At 40.2% G+C, this 18832-nt stretch overlaps 1 protein-coding gene across 5 annotated transcripts in view; it reads right to left on the reverse strand.

Moving 5' to 3' along the window:
• Window positions 1-331: 331 nt before the first annotated feature.
• GNE (glucosamine (UDP-N-acetyl)-2-epimerase/N-acetylmannosamine kinase) overlaps window positions 332-18832 on the reverse strand; it is a 37143-nt gene continuing 18642 nt past the window's right edge. For all 5 annotated transcript variants that reach the window (XM_080986736.1, XM_080986737.1, XM_080986739.1 and 2 more), the window contains exons 3-12: window positions 16693-17144; window positions 15328-15480; window positions 14880-15092; window positions 13205-13292; window positions 11373-11583; window positions 9273-9402; window positions 8313-8534; window positions 7138-7320; window positions 5655-5771; window positions 332-4881 (exon numbers count right to left, since the gene is read on the reverse strand). In XM_080986736.1, coding sequence (XP_080842862.1) covers window positions 4646-4881; window positions 5655-5771; window positions 7138-7320; window positions 8313-8534; window positions 9273-9402; window positions 11373-11583; window positions 13205-13292; window positions 14880-15092; window positions 15328-15480; window positions 16693-17144 — 2005 coding nt within the window. In that variant the 3' untranslated portion in view covers window positions 332-4645. The remainder of the gene's footprint in view (window positions 4882-5654; window positions 5772-7137; window positions 7321-8312; window positions 8535-9272; window positions 9403-11372; window positions 11584-13204; window positions 13293-14879; window positions 15093-15327; window positions 15481-16692; window positions 17145-18832) is intronic.

The raw sequence follows: 18832 nt of genomic DNA on the forward strand, positions 1-18832 counted from the left end.
TGGGAGTTGCAGTTCAGCAAAATGCGGAAGGCCAGAGGTTCCCTGCATCCAAGCTAGGCCTATGAATGAATAGGCTACAGCCATGTTGGGCATCTTGCTCAGCTAACATTAGGGGCCCAAGTATTCTCGGTGGCTAGGAGTTCATTTTACCAGATTTGCCAGCTGTGTCCATTCCTGTTGGCAACTCCCGACTCAGAAGTTGAATACCAGTGTTCTATACAGCTTCACTCCTTCACTTTTAGGAATTTAGTAATAGGTTGATGTGTATGGTTTCTTTAGACCACATGAGTGATGTGTTCATTGAAAATGAAAGAATTCCAGAAAATTGGGACATATTTAATAGCTTTCATTTTTATTTAAACCTTCAGTGTTCAACATAACACATAACCTACGTAAACCTTGTCTTTCAATGAAATTGGTAGGCCAAAGAGTAAAATGGTACAAAATTAATTTTAAGAGGCAAACTAGGTTTCTATAATGAGGACAATGTTCACATCCTCAAGTCTTTGTGGCTACAAAAAAAAATTGCAATACAAAATGGCAATGAAATCCGATACAGTAATTCTCTACTGATTTAATGTTCTGCACTCATCACTTAAGCATCTTTTTCTGGTATAACCATTTATGCACGCCATTGCATCAGACAAAGGTGATTACTTCATAAGGAGTCAAGCAACAAATGTATTTTTTTAACAGGAAGGGGCATGATTCACCCCTAAAAGCAACATGGTTGGTATTCAGCTTATTAAGAGATCTACTGCCCTTTGTCAGAAGGCATTAGGGTAGTTTATAACATACTAAAAGACATTTACAGACCCCAAACACAAATTCAAAAATAATTATCTCAATATAGTTAATAAAAGCAGCAGTTTCAAGCAGCTCATAAATTCATTCCATCAGAGTTCCCCCTCATCCCAAAGCCTACTCAATGCGGTATGCCTTCACTGTTTCCTGGAAAGAATTATTATGTGGCTGTTACAGCCACAATGGTATGTCTAGGTGTCATCCCCATCCCCACCCCCAACAGTGTGGATTATTATTCTGAATTTAAGAAACAAACATTAAAGCACCAAACAATCCAGTATAAAAAAATTCAAGCTTCAAGGACAAGATTTCAGATCCTTCTCTAACTGACATTTTCCTTTCTCCATATTTATGTACTTAATTTAAGTAGCTGCCCCATAGCAGAAGTATTCTAGGAAGCCAGTGTGGTGTAGTGGTTAGAGTATCGGACTTGGACGTGGGCGATCATGACTGAGTGGGGATTTGAACCCTGAAGCCCACCGAGTGACCTTGGGCAAGTCACAGCCTCTTCACTTACCTCACAGGGTCACTGTAGGGATTAACTGAGGATGGGGTGAACCGTGTGCTCCTAGAGAAAAAGGTGGGGTGGAAAGGCAGTAAATAAGCTCTTCTGCTTGCGTGCTTAAGAAAGCTGGAGGGGCCAAGCCAGGTGAAGATGACAGTCCCCAGCCTGTCATCCAGAGATCTCCATGTGGTCACTACTGAACCTGTGCCAGTCGCAAAAAGTACCTGGCTAATTTCTAACACTGACTATGAAATAGTTAAAAGTGGACAACAAGCCATTGCTAACATGCTCACACTAATTTTGATTTGAGAACGGAATCCCTCCCCCAAGTTCATATTATCCTCCATCAAACTGAACAGCATTTAGGGAAACTGATTCTCAAGTTTCATTGTGGTATGGGGGGGGGGTGATAACAATTCAGAGCAGTCTTAAATAGGAAGCTACTGAAGGTATCTGATTATAAATAGGAGTACCATTTATATAGGAGCAGCAATTAAAACAATACAACAGTGCAGTATTGCCCTCTGTTGGTGAGTGCATTTGTCTTTGCTACTCCGCTGTAATTCAGGCCTTGTATGTGTCACATATTTGATATTTTTCTAAGACTGTCTAAGGGAGGACTCCAGTTTATCCTTATCCAGCAAGAGCAGAGCATAAGCAGTTACTGGCTCTGGGGTCTTTCAATATAGGCATTCCCTCCCTCCACACATAAAGTGACCTGATGATGATCTGACATTTCATCTGAGAAACACATAGCCCACATTCAACAACCATAGTTCTATTAACTGGGGTGACAATGGTTTTAAAAAAATAAATCAGAAAACTGAGCAATATACGTTTGATGCAGCCAGTGTTACAGGATACACACCTCAATGAAGATGGGTACATAGTATTTTTGTTCCACCCCACCCCTTGCAATCCATCCTTTCTTCCTTCCTTTGCTTGCTGGCTAAAGTGTGACAGTGAAGCATACCGCCATGCACTGAAAATTGCAGCATGAGCCAATTCTGCTTCTGCTGGGAGTACCAAAGGCCCTCAAATCTGCTTATCAGTCAAGTCAAGAAAATTCTGCAAGTCACACCAATGTGTACAGAAGACAAATCAGAGGTAAACTGACAACACAGCAATCCATTTACATATTACATGGTCATTACTACCACTCCTCCCAGTATCAAACTTCAGTGTTCCTGTACTTAATAATTTGGAAGCAAGTCAGAGCTACACTACATTTTGAGCTCCTCCTTGTTCCATCCAATACTGGACTTTTGTGGTCCCATGCAGCAAAACATATGAGGTAGGCCACAGTGGCTAACCACATACAAGGTAGCAGTTTCTGTATATTTGGCAAGATTCGAGATACGCAGAAAAAATGATCAGTTTGTACAATTAAAAAAAGCCAGAGGAATGAGCATGCTTACTGCCCTCCAGAAGACACGGAATGTAGGGCAACATCATTTGAAGGACAGCAAAATTGGTGTGATCAAGTCTCTACTAGCAGCTTACATGAACCTGAAGGAGAGGTGACTATTACTCTTTAAATATGAATACACACACTACCTTTTAGGATAAACTGAGGCTGAAAGAATGAGAACTGAGGCGTATGCACTTGCCCTACAACCCAATTCTCTTTCCCCCACCAATCCAGGAAGCTATACAGTTTTAAGGATTGTGACCATTTTAAAGCTAAGTATGTTCCTGCGGGAGGTGGGGGGATTAATTAGGAAAAGGAAGAGAGCCCTTCACTTGATCTAATTAAATACTCTCTGAGTTACAAAATTGACACAGGCCAAGGCAGGAGAACATCTGAGGACTGCTTTCTGGGCCCCACACCACACTTTTCACCAGCATTACTCCAAACCTTGGCTTGAACTGTGATGTTGCCTGGATAGTGGGACGGGCTGAGGGCAGAACCCAAAGTGGGCAGAGCAATGAAAGTAAAATTTACCTTTGCGCAGTAGGCCAATTTCTATACCCACCCCTTTCTATTCTCCCTCCAGGCAGGGAAGAGGCATTACCAGAGTTTAAAGACACATCCCAGCCAGCAAAAACTACTTGGCATGAAAAGTAGGGCTGGTGAAGGGTGTGGCCCAAGGAGAATTGCAAGGGCCAGACAAAGAAGCACAGAGGGTCGTATTTAGCAACAGATCACCATTTTCAAAATAAGGACTTTCAAACCGTTAAAAAGACCCTGACCCTGCAGTACATTTTGGACCAAACCAAATCAGCACATACAGCTGGTTTGGAGAGAACTGCATCTTCGAACAAACATTACAATGCCTGTAGTGCTGTATAAAGAACCAGTTCTTGCTTCTGAGTAAGCCTGCTTAGACTTGCAGCCTCAAGGGGCAACATATAGCTGAGGCTATTCTTAGGAGCATTGTAAGGTAGCCTAACAAAAATCTACCTATAGAAAATAGGCACATAAATAGATTAGTGCTTGGGCTGCTGTGACATCTTTGAAGGTCAGTTTAAGTGTGGAATTTATCCAGACAATGAAGACAAAGCAAGTGTTGAATGATACCCGCACACACATCAGACAAGATTCCTTTCTCCAACCAGTTGTCTAGCCACCCGCATGGATAAGCAAAGAAAGCACGTAACACAAAAGACGACTGAGGTTAACTGCACAGTCCTCTAAACATGAAGCTGCAACAAAAGACCAGGAAGTGTCTTTAACCTCCACATTAGAGGATAAAACGCCACTACAGGCGGATGTGACAAAGATAATCACTTTCTTCTTCATCCTAGCATGTTGTCTAGGCTCTTGGAAGCTGTACTTGTAAGTGCATCATATATCATTGGGCTCTTCTTCTAAACTAGGTTTTTCAACATTAATTTAACAAATAAATACATGGATGATCACTGCATACTGCTGGATAGTCTAGCATTACAATTGTTGAAGTCTCTCATCAAGATTATAGCTGCTCATTTAGCCTCTGCAGAGGCAGGAACCCTTGCAAACATTCATATGGAAGGTTTCTTTCTTTAATGACTATTCCAGTTTCTGGTTACTGAGATGACTACGTCTTGGCTCATGTAGCTGGAAAATCCATGGGTAGGAAGTAGTAAGGGAATTCACGTCTCTCATTTTTATTTTTAGATGTCTGGCATTCAGACATCCCCAGGAATTATTTAGTTGTGAGAAAGTCTCCCTGTGAGCAATCTTCCCAGGATCCTGTGTTCTTCCAGCACCCAATGAAACAGCACATTAAAAAAGTAAGATATAGATTTGAAGACCCTACTAGCCTACTTAACAAAAGAAAGTTGACTCCAGTAAGAAACTTCTCTTTTCAGAGAGCTGCTATAAACTGCAGTAATATGTTTCCAATGGTTTGCCTAGTATATCCTGCGTGTTGTATAGTCCAGAACCATACTAGCAGCTCCAAGCAAAGCAGGATCCGACAGCTCTGAGACGACCACCTTGACATTCTGCACAGAGAACAAGGCCTGTTGATGAATCACATCCTTGACAGTGTTGATATAATGGCTTGCAAGGATGCCAGAAAGTATCACAAGGGAGGGGTTAATAGTGTGCAGGATGTTCACAACTCCAAGGCCCAGAGCTTTCCCTGCTGTGAAAAGAAGAAACAGAAGTATGAATATGGCAATGGTCAAGAGGCAACTTTTTAAAGTTGAAAATGCTTCCACAGAAGTAGTCTTGCCCTTGGTCTATATCTACAGTTCTTTTGCTTCACTGTCATATACAAAGAGATTTTGCAAGGTTCTTAACACACCATGAAACATGTTTATTAGAGGTAATAGTGGGGGTGAGTGTGCAACACCATGTCTCGCTTACACCATTTTCAAATGTCAAAAATAAAGCTACTGCCTGCTTTTATTTTAGGGCAGCTTAATATCAAGAGTCATTAAAACTAATTTTAAAAAGGTTCTGGTATCATGTGACAAATTTCATTTATTTAATGTGTACACAGTACTTATTTATTTTGAAGGCTTACATCCGAGAGAAGATCTCAAGACAGCTAACACAAGATTCACAAAATAATATTGCACTCCAATCTAGCACGGGAATAGAAATGCCAGAATGTCCCAGAAAGCAACATTCCCCGATAGGTATTATTCTGTTTAGGAGCATATATAGTTTCTTAAATTGTGGGTTGGACTGATGCTTAGAACACCCAGCAAAGAAGAGAAGAACAGGACACAGCTGAAGTGACAAGGGCTTTAATTCAGGTTATGTCAGACAGCTATCTGCAAAACGTCCATGCGCTGCCTGCAAACAGAACCAGTTTTTCAGACAGCAAATATTCCACAGTCTCACCACACCACATCTTTATCCCTAGCCAGGATTCTAACAAAGATTTCTGCTCCATGTTTGCATTCTTACCTGTTTTGACAATATGGTCAGCTTTTGTATTTCCTAGTTTGGCTGCCTGAATGAGATGTGCAGCCGTTACTACTTCTTCCTTCATTACAGACATCCCCCCAATTAATAATAAATCCTCTGCTTGAACAAAAAAAAAGAGGGGGGGGGGGAGAGAAAAGGGAAGAGAACAAGGCGTTACAATTCAAGCACTACCATAAACAGGCTAGTGGTTTGTTACATTTCACCAACCATAAGAAGCCAACGAAATACCGTGGTACCTCTGGTTAAGAACTTAATTCGTTCTGGAGGTCCATTCTTAACCTGAAACTGTTCTTAACCTGAGGTATCACTTTAGCTAATGGGGACTCCCACTGCTGCCACGCCGTCACCGCACAATTTTTGTTCTCATCCTGAAGCAAAGTTCTTAACCAGAGGTACTATTTCTGGGTTAGCGGAGTCTATAACCTGAAGCGTCTGTAACCTGAAGCGTCTGTAACCCGAGGTACCACTGTACAGATCCTGATGTGAGCAATTAAGTACAAGCCCCTTGTTGTAGCTCTCTGATGATATGAAACTACTCTGTAGAAATACCCCATTGGGTTGCTTGAGCATTCATGATTCAACATAGTATTATTGCTTAAACTATCGTCAGACCATGGGCGGGGTGGGGTTTGGTGGAGCAGAGCTACAAAGGGGCATTACTAGCACTTACCAGGAGAGGCAAAACGGTGAGGTCAGGCATGTGCAGGTGGAACAGTAGGAGCACCAGACTGAATATGCAGGTGCAGTCCCAACCTTACCTCTGCCTCAACCCTCTTTCCCCAAGTAGCAGTTATGCCACTGCCTGGAGGCTATTGCTGTGGCTGCCCCACCAGTCACACAGATATTATGCCACTCAGTATTCAAATACTACGCTACTCATTATCAGTGGGGTGCTTTTTGAATTCCGGCCCCTCTCTTTTTCTGCTCCCTACTACTATCTGGTGACTAGAACCAGTGGAGCTGATAATTCTTTATCAATGTAAAGTGGTATGATTTAAGTAATTTATCAACATTAAAATAAAACAAAGCTGCTGTGAGGTCTTAAAGTAGCTACTGCCAAAGTTTCATCATGAGAATGAGGCAGCTGAGAAGACATAAAAAGCGGCATTTCACCAAACAAAGGTATTCACATGTATATGGCCGGAGGAAATTGCCTTATATTCAGTCATACTGGGCTACTTTGAGCAGTCTTGTAAAACACCTGGCTTTCTGTTGAGAATGCCTATGCAACATGTGTGCATAGTTCAGATGTGGACTTGCTTTGCAAGTAAGTTATACTGGCTTGGCTACTGACAGCAAAGTAAAATTGCCCTTGAAAATGCTGCTACCAAAACTATATTTAGTATTCTGACAATGTAATTATTTAAATGAACGTTCTGTATATGAACTTTTTCCCTTTTAGATTGCTTGCAATATGCACATAATGTGGTTAACAAAAAAAAGAGGAATAGGTTCCACCTACCATCGTGCAACTTCTTAGCTTCTCTCTGCAAGGCTATTCCAGAAGCATATGCTTCGATACATCCATGGCTCCCACACAGGCACTCGGGTCCATCTAAAGAGACCACAATGTGCCCAAGCTCAGCAGCACAAAAAGAACTTCCATGGATTAATTCATTCTGATGAATGATTCCACCGCCAATACCTATAAGACACGAAAACACATGTGTGTTGCCACGTTAAAACTTTTTTTCCCTTTCTAATTCATGCGATAGAAAACAACAAAATTCTAGAAAATAAATGCCAGGCACCTTCTGCTACTAGAATTTGTAAATCTCCATTCCATTTTGATATATTTTCCAGACCTATTTATTTATTTTTTCAATTATATGCAGTATTTCAATCTCAGTTAACACATCCCAAAGTGGTTAAACAACATTACGGCTTGGGTATAACTGTGAGCAGAAGGAAGTATGGAAGGGGCATTTCCATCTCCTCCTCCTTGTACTCCAGGAAAATCTATCCAAAGGATCAGAGGACCTCAATGAATAGCACTAAACCAGGGGTCAGCAACCTTTTTCAGCCGTGAGCCAGTCCACTGTCCCTCAGACCATGTGGTGGGCCGGACTATATTTTGAAAAAAATATATGGACGAATTCCTATGTCCCACATCCCAGAGATTCATTTTAAATAAAAGCACACATTCTACTCATGTAAAAACACGCTGATTCCTGGACCATCCACCGGCCGGATTGAGAAAGCCATTGGGCCGCATCCAGCCCACGGGCCTTAGGTTGCCTACCCCTGCACTAAATGGTGCACAGGGGATGCTTGTGTAAGGGCCCCCCACTCCATTTTGCAGCAATTCCTTCTTGAACTTGTATCTGAGAATTAGCAAGTTTGATTTGTCTCATACATGCTCTTCTATGAGTGCCATAATCAATGAGGAGAAGCTTGCTATTTGAGCTGCTACTACCCAAAATGGCCACATGCTTCCTATAGGTTAAGGGAAATTAAATGTCATAGCGAACAGTCAGGTTCAAACGGCAACCACTGGCACATAATTCATTTAAAAAAAATAACTACTGCTTTGAGTCAGCAATTATGATCCAACACAATATTTAAATGTGTTTAAAATGCAGGATTTCAGTGGTTTAGCTCTACGTTGGATTTTGGCCGAAGCACATAGATAGATACCTGTACCAGTGATGAGGGTTACGAAGTTTTCCACTCCTTTTCCTTGCCCAAATTTTCTCTCTGCCAAAGCTGCACAGTTACCGTCATTGTCTACCCACACTGGCAAGTGAAGCACATCCGATATCGGAGTCCGCAGATCAACCGTATTCCACTCCTGAATAAGTTTTGTGGAATGAAGAACAACGCCTTCTCGGGGATTTACTCGTCCACCAGTAGAAATACCTGAGCCACAAAGAACCAGAAAGGAGAGCATCTAAATCCGGTGTTTATAATATACAAAAATAAAATAAAAATCTTGCCATTCAGAAACACCTTTCAGATTTTCAAATAAAAATAGGCAGTCATCAGTAATCCCCCCCTAAGCAAGCTACAAACTGTCACTCATTTTCTTCAAACTTTAAAGGAGATGCATCAACAGCACTAGCTGGCTTCAGATTTTGACTTGTCCTTCATTGTTCCTTGTCTATCACACATCTCATTGATATAAAAGTAAAAGGGATCCCAGAAGCTGCAAAGGACTTAAAGGCTGATCAGGGCTGTGTCTTCTATGTCACCCCAACCTTTAGTACTGCAATCAGTGCCTTTTTTCCCTTTAGTCTCAAAGGAAAAGAATATGATCAAATCTGTATGTGCAAATGCAAATTACTTTTGCAGAATTTAGCAACTTGTTATGAAAAGCACAAGGTGCAGAATTACAGAACTATATATAAGCATTAATATAACATAGTAATGCATTTTGCAGTTTAAAATTACAAACAGATCTGCCTTTAACTGTTTTCTGTAGTAAGTCAGTTTAAATTGTACAGCAGATCCAGCATTGTGTAACCCACCCAGGGAACTCTGTTCAACAAAATGTTCTAAATCAATAAATATAGTAATTATCTCTGAAATATATAGCACTTTGATTTAATGTTCTCCTTTAGTGAAGTAAAAAAAATAAAATGTTTGTTAAAAACTTACCCACACCCAGAATTCTGCAGTTCAGATTTACTGCTTCTGAGGCAACCTCTACACACATCTTGAGGATCAACGCTATTCTGTCCTCGTAAGTTTTTGGATTCAGCTGGGTATATTTCTTAACTATTTCACCCTAAGTGAGAGGGAAACACCATTAAGCTTCTCATATTTTTCTAACTGACCACAACTATATTAAAAGTGGCTTCTCCACAGGCTGTCAAATATGTGACAGGGATCAAAGAGCAAGAGAATATGCATAGTATACAAATGTAAGCTGAGGAGACAGAAGTGTTTGTGTGTGGACATGCAACCTCCCTAGGCTTTCATTCAGGGATGGGATGTACTCAATTGGCATATCCTACTCCTACAAGCTATATGCCCAAGCTCAGTCTATGCTTAATTGCTGGTCCAAAGACTGTTTGCACTCCAGATGGGAGGAAAATGGTGAGGTCAACACACTCTACAGCAGGAAAGGAGCAATGGAGCAATAAAAACATTCGTTTAAGGGAAATAAGCATACTAGCTTTGTTTTTAGATGATGTGTGAGTATTTCACAGCAGGTGCCATCTTAGAAAAGTATCCCTCCTCTGCAAGTGTGAAGAGGAGACTATCCCTTCTGAAACAGTGCTTGTCACCTGTACTTTTAAAAGAGTTTACATTAAATAAATAATGTAAGGTTGCAGATGGCTGCAGTGGCTGGAAACAGACAGACAGGTCCTGCACATGTAGCAGTGACCAGAAGAGGAAGGACCGCTAGGAGGAGCGCAGAGAAAAGAAATGCCATGGTACATCTGCAGCAGCACAACTGGATACCTTCATCTGCCCCAGCTGCAACAAAACATGTCCCTCTCGTATCGTTCTTTACAACCACAGCAGGCACTGCAACCTTCCAATGGTTTACTTTGTGCCACCCCCTCCCCCAAGATGCACTCCTTCACTGTCTCCTGAGACAGGTGGATGCCAACCCTTTCATTAAATAAAATCAAGCTTTTTAAAAAAATGTTTTAAGTTATTCACCAGGAATACCAGCATGGTAGACCCACCCCGTATAATGCCTTCCAGTTGCATAGCACAGGGGTTCATCTTGTTGGAGATATGCTGGAGATACACATTGTTTGTATGCAGGCTTCACCATCAACCAGGGTGTAACCTGCATGTGACAGACTTTCTTCCTGTTTTTTAAGTGGTTCAATCCCACTCCCAAGAGTGTTCAATAGGATTTTGACTTACACCTTCTTCTGTGAATTGTTTGAATTCAACTGTACAACCCTTTTTGGATTGCTGGGACATTCATGTATGGCTATAGCTGTAAGTTTTGTTTTATGACTATGGATCATCAATATAAACTTATTGAAGTAGGCTGTATATGAGATAGGAAATTCTCATGCCTTTGGGTTTCAGAGGGCTTTTCCTATGCAGCTAATTTAGTGCCAACATGCTACTCTCCCTACAGAACTGCCTTATGGTTGAGTGAAATTGTTATTTATTAATTGCCTTCCACATATGTCCCAAAGTGATGCACAAAACATAACAAAAGCAGTTAAAAACAGCACAAAACTAACATTATGAGCTTTTCAAAACATGCAACAGAAGCTTTTGAAAGAAAGATGTATCCAATAATTTCTGGAAAATGTCATATCTTAGCAGGGATGGTGTTCTGCAGGACAGGGGCAGAACACTAAAATTCCTGCTCCATCTTACTGTAGAGCAGGCTTCTGATGAGGAACTCTCCTGCAGAATGCAGTGACCTATTTGGTGGTATGTTAGGGATAAGGCAGTCTATTAAATATGCTGCTTTTATATAGACCGTTGTCTGTAAGTACCAAAACCTTCTACGTGGCCTAGTAGCGGATTGGCAGCCAGTACAAATCTAACTAGCAAGGTGTTATATGCTAGTGGTAGTTTGCCACCAAAAGCAACCCATCCACCGTGTTCTGCACCAGCTGAAGCCTTTGGACCAACCTCAAAAACAGTACCACATAAACAGATAAACATGCACATTCTGCATGTTTTTTAAACGCGGTCCATTTAAAAATTGCACTGTGCACCCCACCCCAACCTCCCCAATGGAAGTTCCCACCTGGTCTTACTGTTTATATTTACCTTCATGCTGACAATTGCAACTCGGAGGTTTGTTCCACCCAGATCCACTGCCAGAGCACTCTGGGTCTCAAGGATATGGTCAATATCTTGAGAGATGTTTTCCTTTACAGAAGGGAAGCAGAATTTCTTCTGAAGGGGTTCTTGAAGATCAATAGACTTAAGAAACTTTAGGATTCTTGGAACAGCATTCCCATCTCCATATATCTTTGAACTATAACATCAAATAACAGCAATTAATGTAGGTGACATGTTACAAAACTACGCACCTTAAATTCCTAATCAACGATTTCTAGATTGCAAGTAGGGGGGAAGAAGACAAAAATACAATTTTCTCAGGAAGAATTTGCGCTTGTGATAACTGATTTGCAAATTTATAGGAAACATAAATTTGAAAAGTTAAATGAATTTAGTCAAAAGTTAAGTCAATCTAAATCTCATCTATTTCAACTGGAAAACTACATTTAAGGATATCTAAAATGACATTTTTCATAGATCTATATATCAACCTGCATACTGCTTATTCAAGAATCTAGCTGGGTTTTTGCCTAGTTGGCAAAATTATGCACTTATATTATTCTAACTATTTCTACTGTGCTTATGACCTTGGCACTGTACATAAAATCCAGAAGCTATAATTCTATCCATCCTTAACTGGAAGTAAACCAAACTTAACTCTGGGGGATGTACTTCTGGGTAGCTCTGCATTAAATCAGACTATATGAGACAGATTGTAATGACGCATAGGAAAGTGATGGGAAATGGTAAAGATATAAAGATCAGCTAGAGAAAGAGTGCAGTGCAGACACATTTTTATCAAGCATTGAAATACACCCACAGAAGAATGAAAGTGTTAAAGATTCCTACAGTTATGTCGAAGAGTTCCCTGTGATGGATTAGTAACCTATGTGAACTGCGAGTCTGATGAGAACGTATGTCTATAGAGCTTCTGAGTGTGCAGAGTGCTTTATATTCATTATCTCAGTAATCCTGAGAATCCTGTAATGTGAGTTAGTATTATTATTCCTATATTACAAGTGAGAGCTATGGCTGAGACAATGTGGCTGCCCTAAAGCTGTCTGTGGCAGACAAAAGATTTAAAACAGGGAGTTCCTCATTTGGAGTTTAGCCTCTTATCTGCTGCACACTATCAACATTGCAATTAATTTTGATATAGTCACACTACAAACTTATTATTACAAAAAGGAAAGGGGAATAATGTAGGATACCCAACTTTAAGACATTTTGTGGCCATTAAGACTCTGGTGTAAGGGGCTCAACCAACGCTGTGAGCAGCAGATCAATTCACAGAAATAAAACAGTTCTATTTTACATAATGATATCCTCTATAAAACGTGGCTGAACAGTGTTTCACCAACATCATGGGGAAAAACTTCACCAGTGCCATTTGTAGATGAGAGTTTGATCCTAAATAATTATATCTACACATATTTCTTCAATATAAATGCAACATCTATGCAACATATTTCTGCAATATAAATGCAACACCAACACTTGTTAGCTATATGCTGGTGCAGCCATAGGCCCTTCCTGTATTAAAGCTTAACATTTATCTGCTAGTGACGCAAACTTTAATATGTATTAGGGAAAGTTTAAAAAATATGTATTGGGGATTAACAAAAATGTAACTGCCAGTATTGTAATAGCTTTAAACAAATCTATGGTGCAACTGCACTTGGCATATTGGCAGAGGAGCCCAGTGTGATGCAATACTGCCACCTTCCTGACCAGTGGCACTGCAGCTGCTTAACCAGCAGGGGAAAGTTGCAACATAACAAAAGTATTTTCACTATTTTAATGATGACTGTACTTACCAAGGATATTGTTTCCCAAACTGGAGGTGCAGAGCTTGCAGTATTTTGTCCTGTGTGTCAGCATCACGAACGTGAAGGACATTTTCACCTTGATTTTGTTTTTGGAAAAGTGATAGCAGTAATATTTGGGAAGAAAATGAATTTAAAATGAAAAATACTTGCTTTTGAAAGCTACCAACATATCCTCACCAGGCATAGTTACAAGTGATGAGATTGGAGTTGGAGAGATGTTACACCTGCATTGCAGGCAGATAGGCTAGTATAATCAGTAGCAGATTGCATGGTGCAGCGGCCGTGCTTACCTGGCCAGGAAGGAGAGGGGAAGGGGTGAGGAGGCTGGTGAAGTGCAAACATCACTGACCTTCCCACTGCCTTTCCCCTCTAATAATAAACAGTGGTTCAACTGTTGGGAAGTCAAGTGAGCCTCTCCGCCCCACTTCACCGTCCGCTATTGACTATAACTATTCAATTTTAAGATAATTATACTATTGTTTTCACACTTTTGGCAATGACAGTCTGTGTATATGAATTAAAGTTCAACTAGGGGGCTGAACGTGTAAAAGTGTACATGGTGTTCCCTGAAAGTGTGGCAAAAAGCACAGCACACTCTTATAGCAGTGTGATCGCCAAGCAAGTACTTAAAGCACTTGGCTACATTATACAGAACTCGGAGCCCAAGCTGCCTGGTCCCCAGCTGTTTGATCCTCTGTAGGCCAAATGACTCTAAAACAGGAACTCAAATACAGATATGGTTGCTTGTGCCCATTAATTCCATAGTATGTGGTGTGCCTTGATCACTGCTGCACAATGAAATGGGCTTTGATAATGCAATAGTACAAACGGGCCCCATGACCAAACAATGCAGAGAAGAAAAAGATGAGCATGGAAGAAGAGGATTTCCCCCCTTATTTGACCTTACGTCCTCTTTGGACATTTCAGTCCCCACATTCAGGCAAGCAGTGTCTCTGCTTAAGCCAGGTACAAAACACACCCAAGCCCTCTCCCCTCCACCAGGATGGCTTCAGAGAGCTTGTGTGAGAGAGCTTGTTCTGACCCTTTGTATCTGAAGCCACAGAGCTATCACAACAAGGCTTGTCTTTGGCAATAACCTTTCAAGTTCAAAGTGCTCACAATACTGGATAGCATCTGGGCCAAAAGATGGGTTGACAGCAAGCTTCTTCACCTTCTTTCCTCCCTTGCAGCTTTAGTTATTCCATGGGGGGAGGGGGAATTGGATTTATTTCCTTTGTCAAAGTTATCCCCTGCCCCAAGTATGAGGCTCTTTTTTTCCATGCCAAGAGAATGCTAAAGCAATTTTTGCTCCATTAGCAACATTACTGTCTGGTTTCCTGTTCTATCTGGTGGCTTCCTCAGTTGGTCAAAAGACATAATAAAAGCACTGCTTTATTATACATTTCTGATACATGGGTTGCAGAAAATATATTTTTCCTTTATTTAAAAACAGCCACAAAACCCATTTGCCAGTTATCATCTCTAAGTAACAAAGTGGGGCACACCTAAGAAAAGAAATGCAGGAAGGTAGCTCTGCATGTATCCAGTACAGACATATACGCCTACTAACCAAGGATAACACTTCACATTTCCAATGGACTGGGCTCCTGTCCATGAAAACTTATGCTACAAGAACACTGCTAGCCTTACTTGAATACAATACCTGTTTCTCTTCCTATCTGGCGTGTCCCAAGATTGATGACAGGAGTACCAAATGCCCCAACCTCTCGCACACCACAGCTGCTGTTTCCAATCATACAGCCAGCATGAGCCACCAGCTGAATGAACTGGTCAAATGGAACATGCTTTACTGCTCGAAAATTGGGGTGGTGTTCAACACCCTTCTTCCTCATTACCCGAACCATTTCTTTGCTCCCTGTAATGAAAATAACAGTAGATCACTTAACGGTAAGTAACTGAATTTTGGAAGCATCACTATGTACACCAGGAATGGGAAAACTGAGAGCCATATTCCCTTCTGGGCAACCCTTTGGGAGCTGATGGGCCCGAGGGGCTTCATTTGGTAGCATTCAAAAGCAAGTATTTTTCATTCTCTTCACAGGCTACAATATTAACTTTAGATTCATTGAATAAGAACTCTTTTCCCTCACCTGCATCAATATTTGGAAATAAAACCAACGTCCTCTTGTTAAAAGAGATTAAGGCATCCAAAGTCAATTCAAACATCTTTATGGAATGTTTAATGTCTGTGGTCACTGGGTGCTGTAAAGCAATTATATAATCCTTTGGTTTTACGTCTTCACCTGTAAAAGCAAAGTAAAAACAAAAGCCAGCTTTAAAAAAGTAATATAATTAATTGGGTTGGACAAGAACCAAAAAACCCCATATTTCATTCTGGGAAATTACTCAAGATTTATTCCACTGTGAAATAAAAAATAAATTGTTCTGAAATCATTACAGTAGTTACCTGGAGTATTTCTTGCATTATGGTTTGGAAAGATCTGATCAAGACTGAATTATGTATGGTGCCAGATTATTTTAGTACAATCATTTATCTGTTCAGCTTTGTGACAATCCTTGGCCTTAAAAGGAAGGTGTCTTCATTTATTTTAAAGACAAACAGAGATATTGGATTCTAGTCTCTGTATATTATACAATACTTGGTTCAATTTATTTTGAACTCCACCCAAAACCTAATAAGCAGTTTGTACCCCCAATGCAGGAGAAGATTTACATTTAAGAACTTATATTGTCAAACCCCAAAGAATTGAATTGGCTCATCTGGATCGTTACAACAAATCCGAAGTCTTTGAAATATATTCTGCTACACTGTTTATTGTACATGCCTTACATTCATTGTTCCTAATGCAAAATTCTCTCAGGGTTCTGCAATATTCTCCATATACCCCAAGATTAACAGACCCTAATTTTCACTCCAAAATGTCTACTTATGAAGACATTAACAGGAGTCAGACTCTGGGCATTTAGGAACATGCAAGAATAATCCTGTGAGACAGGAGAGTGTAACTGAGCTTATAACCCTACCTCTGCCTACCTAACACTATCCCACATTGTCAGTTTGTCAGCAGCAGGACAGCCTATCAAATGTATGGAGGATGTCCTTGTGATCTGTAACCCCAAGCTAATGGATAACACTGGGGAAAGGCTGGAACAGAGGTGACAAAGGGCAAATGTTCACAGCCCAACTGTACACAAACCAGCCTCACATGATTATACTTGTGTGTTCCTGAATAAGCCTTCCGTACTCCTCTAATCAGAGGTAAGAGAACAGCACCAATCTCCAACACATAACCTAAAGAAAGACTGCACAATGTGTGACACACCAAGCCAAATGCATCCCACTAACCATGATGACAGCCCCATTAGAGGGTACAAAACATCCCCTTTGCTCTGTACCTGCAACCACTATTATTAGGCTGTCATATAAAGCTGGTGGCCTGCATTCAACTTGGGAGGGTCACAGGTCGGATAGCCTATATTCACAGCACACCTACCTAACCACATGAGGATAATGCTCATGTAGTCCTTGTTTTTGGCAGATAACAACTTATCATATGAAGGGCAGCCTGCCAAGAGGATACGGTCGTGGTCTTCACACATAGATATCAAATGCTGCTCTGCACTTCTTGTGCAACACACATGATAATGAGCCAGCTTGGTTATGGCATGTCTGATGGAGTCATCTATAGTACCGCTGACTTCTCCGCCTTCAATATGAAGAATTCGAATGTTCATTAAGGCTGCAGATGTTGCTAATGCTAAAGCATCAAACCTGTCTCCATGGACTATCATTATGTCAGGCTTCAGACGATTGAGGACATCTGGCAGCTTGACCAAGGCAAGGCCTACAGATTCCACCATGGCTGCCTCATCTTCTCCTCTCACTATTGTGTGTAACCTAGTGTGGATGTCAAAGTCGTCCTGTTCAATCATACGGTAAGTGTTACTGGGAAGAGGAAGAGGGGAAAGTGTTAAAATTGCAAAATGGTGTTTCATAAAATGGTGTTTCTTTGACAATGTATGACTAACATTAGGAAATAATAACATTTTTTAAACCCATGCAACTAGTTACAAACTATTAAAATTTCTATGTTTATCTATGGCTGAGAGGCTTGGATACTCTAGGTTCCAAAAGTTTATCCCAAGTGATAATGGATTCAGATGATCAACATTATAGTCACTTGTGAAAGTGAATGTTGCTCCAATTCCACTTTATGAATATGGAGATGAACAGCATTCTAGTGTTTAAACATAACTTCTGATATAATCATAGGATTTAAAAATTAGTAATATAAAAATGAAACTGCAGTGTGCCAAAATAAAACTATATTTTGCTGTTAGTAAGAGGAAATGAACACTGCTGAGACACAATGAAAGGGGAAAGACGAAACACTTGTGATGTTCCAGCATCGTTATTAGTGTTAATCACAAACCTATCTGCAAAATGGGTAAAAGTCAGGAGTCATAAGAATGAGGAGGAAAAATATTTTCCTTCCATCTGCAAAAGTGATTTACTTTCCTGCCTCAATTATATTGGAATTCTTAATTGTTTCAGTCCATAATTTAATCCCTAATTCCAGCCAAAAAGTTTGAAAGCCAGCAAAGCACTCTTTATTTTTTATCTTAAAAAAAAAAAGCAAACACATCAATTTGAATTGGATGGTTAGCAAAACTAACTTCTTCGTGACCACTGGCATCCTGCCAAAATGGAAAGCTATCACTGAGAAAGGACTTGAAGGTTAGACCTTGCAATTTCTTAATAGCTGGCATTATTCCTTAGAATTATGGTGCATTTCCTACTTAGGCCGCACACATTTCTCAATTTAGATATTGCTCATGGTCTGGACCGTACACCTATGTAAAAAAAATAAAATATTGAAAGCTACTCATTGTAATTAGCCTTCTATTGAAAAACGATGCTTTTAAAAAAATGGATGGAGCTGCAACTCTGATTTAGCATGGTGTTAATTACAATATTAGCAGAATAAGTTGTTCAGGACAGGGATCAGGAAAACTGGAATAACTCTTTTGCAATAAAAAAATCATTTTATTAAGAGTACCAACCCCCGATCTTCTGTTGTACAGCAAAACTAAACCTCTCCTTTTAGGTTCATATCTGCAACATCATTTGAAGACACCTATTACTGTGTTGTGTTTTGTGAACACTACATTCAAACGCAATCCAAAGCCTCAGTACTATGATCATCAAACTGGCCTAGTCCTCCTGCAAATGATGTTCAGGGCAGTTATCTCTAAAAACCCAAATAAATGACTATTTCTAAGATTTTTCAGTGCCAAAAAGTACCCCAGGAAAAGCAGAAACTGCTTCCCAGCCATGTCCACTGCTATGCTTTTATTCCCTGAAAAGCAGTTGAAAAATAAACATACCCAAAGGCTTTCCATGCATTCTCAACCCTAAGACTTAGCCTACCATTCTTTTTAAACTTGATTAAATATTGTGTGCCATATTCCAAGAAGGTAACATTTTATTACAGAACAAAGGCACTGCAGTTATGAGTGACATAGAATAATGAAAGTTGGTATTAATTTTCCTCAGCTTTACTACAATGTGTCTGGTATTGTTTGCAAAAATAGCAATAAATCAATGGTTACATAATCAGTTCATAGAGATTG

The sequence above is a fragment of the Podarcis pityusensis genome (genome assembly GCF_964106645.2).
Source record: "Podarcis pityusensis genome assembly, chromosome: 17".
Lineage (NCBI taxonomy): Eukaryota > Metazoa > Chordata > Lepidosauria > Squamata > Lacertidae > Podarcis > Podarcis pityusensis.